At 43.7% G+C, this 7,808-nt stretch overlaps 1 protein-coding gene across 3 annotated transcripts in view; it reads left to right on the forward strand.

Annotated features, from left to right (window-relative positions):
* Nucleotides 1-7,808, forward strand: part of CHEK2 (checkpoint kinase 2) — a 54,762-nt gene that overhangs the window by 40,957 nt on the left and 5,997 nt on the right. Inside the window, exons 10-13 of one of the 3 annotated variants that reach the window (XM_017855557.1) lie at nt 1,037-1,123; nt 2,463-2,626; nt 3,128-3,210; nt 4,555-4,640. In XM_017855557.1, coding sequence (XP_017711046.1) covers nt 1,037-1,123; nt 2,463-2,626; nt 3,128-3,210; nt 4,555-4,640 — 420 coding nt within the window. Of the gene's footprint in view, nt 1-1,036; nt 1,124-2,462; nt 2,627-3,094; nt 3,211-4,554; nt 4,641-7,808 lie in introns of all 3 variants that reach the window. The other 2 variants (XM_017855556.1, XM_017855558.1) reach the window with 2 other exon arrangements.

Genomic DNA, 7,808 nt, shown 5'->3' on the forward strand with positions numbered 1-7,808 from the left:
AAAAAAAATTTAATTTTAATTTTTGTGGGCACATAGTAGGTGTACATGTTATGGGGTACAACGCAAGCCTTTTTAATGGTGGCTGTCACCTACTCAGTGTATTGCTCCCTTATTGGTTTATTCCATTTATTTATATTGAGTAACCAAGAATACTAACATGAATTGAGTACAGTTTGTGGATATGTGAAAATTTTGTTTCCTAAAGAAACATGGCTAGGCATGGTGGCTGATGCCTGTAATCCCAGCACTTTGGGAGGCTGAGGTAGGAAGGTCACTTGAGCCCAAGAGTTCCAGACCAACTTGGGCAACATTGTGAGACCCCGTCTCTACAAAAAAATAAATAAATTAGCTGGTCGAAGTGGCATGCTGGTGGGAGGATCACTTGAGCTGAGGAGGTTGAGGCTATAGTGAGCTAAGATGGTACCACTGCACTTCAGCCTGGGGGACAGAGTGAAACCTTATTTCAAGAAAAGAAAAAAAAAAAGAGAAAAGAAAAGAAATGTGGCATAGTGTGTTGGTGTTTGTTCATTTTTATATGCTATTTCAGACAATAGAGTTTTCAAAGACAAAGTCTTTGCATTGAGGAATAGGTTAACTCACATAAACAGATAATTTACAAATATATATTTGTATAGATTCCCTTTAAAAATATTCCCAGGACTGCAATAACCAAATATATCATTTTGGTTGAATTTTTGTGTTTATTTGGTATGTTCGCAAAACATTTTCTATTACCCATTTGTATTTGTATTGAAATTGACACCTTACATTTCTGCCATGTGAAGGGTTGTTTATTATCTTAAAGTGAAATGAAAGGTTGATCGTTCTAAGTTGCTTTTTTCATTTCCCTGCTTTTTAAAGATCTTCTCAAACAAATTTGTAAACTTTACCCCAACAGTTTTCTATGATTTTGGACAATATGATTGTGTGTATCACGGCTTACGGTTTCACCCAGCTGTGAGATGTGTGTGTTGGTAACTTTGATTCTACTTATCTACTGCATGAATCTGAGGGTCATGCCTGCCTTTCTGTGTAGTACCTTCATGAAAACGGTATTATACACCGTGACTTAAAGCCAGAGAATGTTTTACTGTCATCTCAAGAAGAGGACTGTCTTATAAAGGTAAGAATTGGCATTCTGTATGTGGCTATTCCTGTAGATTCTTGTTCAGAAACTTTTAATTCCTCAAATAAAAAGTGGGAGTGTTAAAAGGTTGAGAATCTGACCTCTTACCAATTATTTTAGAGATCAGGTGACATTGCTCTTATCCAGATTCGAATGAGCATTTATTGAGCTTTGTTGTGTACAAGTGACCTTTGTGCTGAGAGAGAGAGAGGACAGGTCTAAATGGACGGGTGGGCTGGGTATGGTGGCTCACACCAGTAATCCCAGCACTTTGGGAGGCTAAGGCAGGCAGATCACCTGAGGTCAGGAGTTTGAGACCAGCCTGGCCAACATGGCAAAACCCCATCTCTACTAAAAATACAAAAATTTAGCTGGGCATGGTAGTGGGTGCCTGTAATCCCAGCTACTTGGGAGGCTGAGACACGAGAATCACTTGAACCCGGGAGGCAGAGGTTACAGTGAGCTAAGATCGTACCACTGCCCTCCAGCCTGTGCAAAAGGGTGAGACATCATCTCAGAATAGGTGAATGAATGAATGAATGAATGAGTAATCACGTGCCCTGCCTTTCCGTGTTTCTCAAGCCTGGCATCACTTTAGAATCTCTTGTTAGGATTTATGACATCCAGGCTTCAGAAGCTGAGAGTGGCACTCAGTTATAAGCATGTGTTTCCAAGCTCCCCAGGTATTCCATAGTGCAGCCAAGTTTGAGACACTGGGGCCTAAGAACCACATAGAACTAATTAGAATCCTGAAGTGTCTGTGATAATGGCAATAAGCTTTTTGTAAGATTACAGAGGACATAGGTTAAGTTGGAAAGCCTGAGTGTTGATATTCCTAGGCTCAGGAATTTTTTTTTTTTTTGAGACGGAGTCTCGCTCTGTTGCCCAGGCTGGAGTGCAGTGGCTAGACCTCAGCTCACTGCAAGCTCCGCCTCCCAGGTTTACGCTGTTCTCCTGCCTCAGCCTCCTGAGTAGCTGGGACTACAGGCGCCCGCCACCTCGCCCGGCTAGTTTTTGTATTTTTTAATAGAGACGGGGTTTCACCTTGTTAGCCAGGATGGTCTTGATCTCCTGACCTCGTGATCCACCCATCTCGGCCTCCCAAAGTGCTGAGATTACAGGCGTGAGCCACCGTGCCCGGCCAGGAATTTTAATTTAAGCAAAATTAAATGTCTTAACTTGCAAAGACATAATCTGTAGATTCCAGATTAATGGCAGGTGTGAATTGTACAATAGAAACTGATCTAGCCTACATGTCTTCTTGGACTGGCAGACTATGTTAATATTTTTATTTATGACATAGTTCAACATTATCCCCTTTTGTACTGAATTTTAGATTACTGATTTTGGGCACTCCAAAATTTTGGGGGAGACCTCTCTCATGAGAACCTTATGTGGAACCCCTACCTACTTGGCTCCTGAAGTTCTTGTTTCTGTTGGGACTGCTGGATATAACCGTGCTGTGGACTGCTGGAGTTTAGGAGTTATTCTTTTTATCTGGTAAGAAACATTTTCATTGCTTCACACTCTAGTAGGAGGTGATTAAATGAAGTCACAAATGTGTCTTGCTGTGTTTTCCAGGCTAGCATGCAGTGGCTTGATCTTGGCCAACTGTAGCCTCTGCCTCCTGGGTCAAGTGATCCTCCCACCTCAGCCTCCTGAGTAGCTGGGACTACAGGCGCACACCACCATGCCCAGTTAATTTTTCTATTTTTTGTAGTGATGGGGTTTTGCCATGTTGCCCAGGCTGGTCTCGAACTCCTGGGCTCAAGTGATCCTCCTGCCTCAGCCTCCCAAAGTGCTGGGATTACAAGCATGAGCCATTGTGCCCAGCCTAGCTCACTTTTTGACTATTGATTTAAAGAAAAATCTTGACTTTTCATTATGCTGAGAAAGAAATCTTCATATCTGAATGCCACTGAGAATGCCACTTGATTTATTTTCCTTTCTCTCTCTACCAATATTAAGCCTTAGTGGGTATCCACCTTTCTCTGAGCATAGGACTCAAGTGTCACTGAAGGATCAGATCACCAGTGGAAAATACAACTTCATTCCTGAAGTCTGGGCAGAGGTCTCAGAAAAGGGTATGAATACAAAAGGTTTAAGAATTTGTGGTATGCTAAAATGTGTATGTGCTGTGGTGGGAGTTTCTTTCCAAAGTCCATGGTGTTTTCTCCTGTCAATTCTGTTCTTATTTTCTGTTGTTTGTTTCACACCATTTGAGAGGCACTGGAAATTATTAAGCGTGTGCACCCAGGTCCCGGGTCTGCTACTACTTAGCTGTGTGGCCTTAGGCAAGTTATTTAACCTCTGTCTCCAATTTCTTTCTGTGTAAAGGGACCCTCAATAATCCCTACCTTAAAAGGTTTTTGTAAGGGTTAAGTATAATGTACACAAGTGCCTGGTACCTATTTTAGTGCCCAAAAAAAGTGCACTTGTAACTTTTTAGTTACAGGGTTTCCTTTGAGTAAGCAAGCATGTAAAAACTAGATGTCATTAGTTACTTTGTATTTTATAATTTATCCTGGCAACTTTAGTTCCCCAAAGAGAAAGTAGAAAATTAAATGTCAAATAATATAACATAGGCGATTGTGTTAAATGTCAGAATATTTAAGGAATAATAGTGTTGTAATATACAAGCCAGCATGCATTTGTTGCTTGCTGGAGTAGTTTTTTTTGTTTGTTTGTTTGTTCGTTTTTTTTTTTTTTTTTTGAGACGGAGTCTTGCTCTGTCGCCCGGGCTGGAGTGCAGTGGCCGGATCTCAGCTCACTGCAAGCTCTGCCTCCCGGGTTCACGCCATTCTCCTGCCTCAGCCTCCGGAGTAGCTGGGACTACAGGCGCCCGCCACCTCGCCCAGCTAGTTTTGTATTTTTTTAGTAGAGACGGGGTTTCACCGTGTTAGCCAGGATGGTCTCGATCTCCTGACCTCGTGATCCGCCCATCTCGGCCTCCCAAAGTGCTGGGATTACAGGCTTGAGCCACCGCGCCTGGCCGGAGTAGTCAAGTTTTATTTCTGACAAGTCTGCAGTTCCAGGAAGCCTCTCCCTGGCTGAGTAATTCTCACCCATCCATCTGTAGATGTCAGGGAGAGTTTGCTATGTATCCCAAGTATCTTAGAATTGGGTGGAAGTTTAGCTTTAATTAGTTTGACCTTGAGTCAACAGGCAACAAGAGAGGGAACAGGCAGCGAAGAGGTCGTGACTGAAGTCCCGGCAGCAGGAGAGAGGGAGTGTCATTATCATTCCTGGTCTTCTCATAGTACTCTGAATACAGAGAGTGAGGAAAATTAGGGGGCCCTGTCTGCTGACTCTGTGATGATCTCAGACCCTCTCTGCTCTTTCTGGATGGTGGCCTGTTAATTCTGGCATACTATTACAATTTAATATATTTATCCTTTTCACTGTGATTTGCCCAATTGTTGCTTTAGCTCTGGACCTTGTCAAGAAGTTGTTGGTAGTGGATCCCAAGGCACGTTTTACGACAGAAGAAGCCTTAAGACACCCGTGGCTTCAGGTGGGTGTGGGATAGTGCCTGCTAGCATAAAATACATGGGAAGCTCTGCTGCCTGAGAGACATGAGGCAGAGGACAGAAACATGTTTACTTTGTTGAGTCTGCTTAATCTAATTGTTTTAGATATATGGGGGATATCTTAGAGGATGGGTTACAACCTGCTTTTTTTTTTTTTTTTTTTTTGAGACAGGTTCTCGTTCTGTCACCCAGGCTAGGGTGCAGTGGCGCGATCTCAGCTCACTGCAACCTCCGTCTCCTGGGTTCAAGCGATTCTTCTGCCTCAGCCTCCTGAGTGGCTGGGATTACAGGTGCATACCACCATGCCCAGCTAATTTTTGTATTTTTTTAGAGATGGGGTTTCACCATGTTGGTCAGGCTAGAACCTTTTTGATGTTACTCATGGCTGTTGGATGTACAAGCTCACTTTCTGTCCTGTTCTGGTTCCACTTGACTGCCCCGAGTCTCCAGTTTGCCCTGTGTTCCTTTGAGGGCTTGTTCTGGCTCTACCCCCAGCCATGTCCACCGCTCCTCATAGGTGGGGTGCATTCCAGCCATCTTCAACCATAAATCAGGGAAGCTGCGGGAGGGGAGGAGGGCAGCCTCCCTAGGGAGAATCCAGCTGTTTCTCAAGCCCAAGTGACTGGGTACAAAGGGTCCTACTGCTTGTTCATTCAGGTGAGTAAACGTGTCCTTAGTGAAGGCTATCACCTGCACCTTTCATCTGTATTACTGCTGTGTTCCTGCTAGGGGTTCGGGCTGCCATTATTAAATGCTGACCTCATTTGGAACTGCCAAGAGTTGGAAGTACGTTGTGGCTTTGCTGGGTTAATCTTTAGTTTTGGAATTAGCTACAGCATTGGGCAGGTTTTTCTGATAGATGTCTGGTCTTCTGTTATGAGCAGTTCCATTCAGCACAGCCATGCCCCTTTCTATTAATTTTCTTTTGGTCTGTGTATTAGTCTGCTCTCACACTGCTATAAAGAACTGCCCGAGACTGGGTAATTTATAAAGAAAAGATGTTTGATTGACTCACAGTTCAATGTGGCTGGGGAGGCCTCAGGAAACTTACAATCATGGTGGAAGAGGAAGAAGGCATGTCTTAATGGCAGCAGGGGACAGAGTGTGTGAAGGAAGTGAAGGGCGAAGAGCCTCTTATGAAACTGTCAGATCTTGTGAGAACTCACTCACTATCACGAGAGTAGCCTGGGGGAAACCGCCCCCATGTGCCAGTCTCCTCTCAACAGGTCCCTCTCTCAACACCTGGGGATTACAATTTGAGATGAGATTTGGATAGGGACGCAAAGCCAAACCGTATCAATCTGTTTTCTGTGGAGATAGGGGACAGAACCAGGTAGCTTGAGCTCTAGAGGCTGTTACTTGAGCTACATGCTGTTTCTCTGGGGATTACTGGTCCAGGAACTCCTTGGGCAATCCAGCCTCAGCCCCATACTTCTGGGACTCTGGGAAGACTGTCCCCATTCTCTGTTCCAATCCTCTACACCTAACAGTTTTGCTCAGGCCAGCTCAGGTTGAGAACGACAAATCCTTAAAAAAAAAAAAAAAAAAAAAGACAGATATATGTATTTTGGATGTTGCCCTGGAAACTACAGTCTCCCCAGAAGAAATCTGTCCGATGATTTAGCATTTAATAGACCACACAGATTTGAAACAGCAGGACCCTGGAGGAAAGGGGTTTGGAAACAAAGGGTGCCTTTGCATGTGGGGATTTTAAGTTTGATGAAAAAGAGAAACATGTCTTTTGGCTCTTTTCATGTGTCCTAATAGGGAAACTCTTGGATCTAAATGTAGAGGTACAGGAGCTGTGTTCATCTCTAACAAAAAAATAGAGCTGGCCAGTTGAGCCTGGGAACAGGGTTTGCATCTGCCTGAAATTTATGAGCAAGCATAGCCTATTTTTCTTGTACTTCTTTGTCTCAAAGAAAACTTATTAACAACCAAGGAGAAGGTGAAGTTCAACTCTGTTGCAGGGTATCCCTGGAACACTCTTTTATCCACCTTTTGCTTTTGCAGTAAAAGGAGGAATGAGCATTGAATGAAGACAAAGATGAAGACTGACCATCTAAAACATCTGTTAGTGATAGTTTGGGTTTTATTTTGGGAAAATTCAGTGTTTTCAAAAAAAAAACAAATGGTTTTGTGGGTCTGGCGCTGGACTGAGTGTTGGGAATGTGGATTCTGGTCTCTGTTTTGTCATTAACAGAGTGCCCAGTTTTGGGAGCATCCCTTATATCTACTCTCTGCCTTGTATTTACTGCCTGAAATAGAGGATTTCTTCTGTTTGCTTTTAAGGGATATTATAATTTAATCTTTATTTTATTTATTGTTGGAGACAAGGTCTTCCTCTGTTGCCTAAACTGGAGTGCACTGGTGCAATTATAGCTCACTGCAGCCTCGACCTCCTGGCCTTAAGAGATGCTCCCGCCTCAGCCTCACAAAGTGCTTGGATAATAGGCATGAGCCACTGTTCCTGGCTAATTTAATATTTGGGAATAATTGTAGACATAATGAAGAAAATCAATATTTATTTATTTATTTCGTGTTCTGAGATGGAGTCTCACTTTTATCTAATAGGCTGGAGTGAAATGACACGATCTCAGCTCACTGGAACCTCTGCCTCTAGGTTCAAGTGATTCTCTTGCATCAGCCTCCCAAGTGGCTGGGATTACAGCTCATTTTTGTACTTTTAGTAGAGACGGGGTTTCACCATGTTAGTCAGGCTGGTCTCGAACTCCTGACCTCAGGTGATCCACTCACCTTGGCCTCCCAAAGTGCTGGGATTACAGGCACGAGCCACTGCACTTGGCCTGTTTACTTGTTTTAAATATAGGCCCGATTAGGCTTGTGACCACTCTGTTTGGCTTCACTGAAGGGCTGCTAAGAGATGGACTTTTGAGAGTGACACTGCAAGATAACTGAGATCCTAAGTGAGGCCATGAGAGGGTGTGGAGTGGAATCCAGATGAGCTTGCTGCTGTCATATGGCAATGGGGAGCTACACTGAGAAACTTAAAACAGAGTGACCTCAAGTGATCTGCCCTGCCTCGGCCTCCCAAAGTGCTGGGATTACAGGCGTGAGCCACTGTGCCTGGTCCTTCTTTCCTTCTTTCTTTCTTCCTCCTCCCCTCCCGTTCCCCTCCTCTCCCCTCCCTT

This window comes from Rhinopithecus bieti, unplaced genomic scaffold (genome assembly GCF_001698545.2).
Source record: "Rhinopithecus bieti isolate Rb0 unplaced genomic scaffold, ASM169854v2 scaffold_36959, whole genome shotgun sequence".
NCBI lineage: Eukaryota > Metazoa > Chordata > Mammalia > Primates > Cercopithecidae > Rhinopithecus > Rhinopithecus bieti.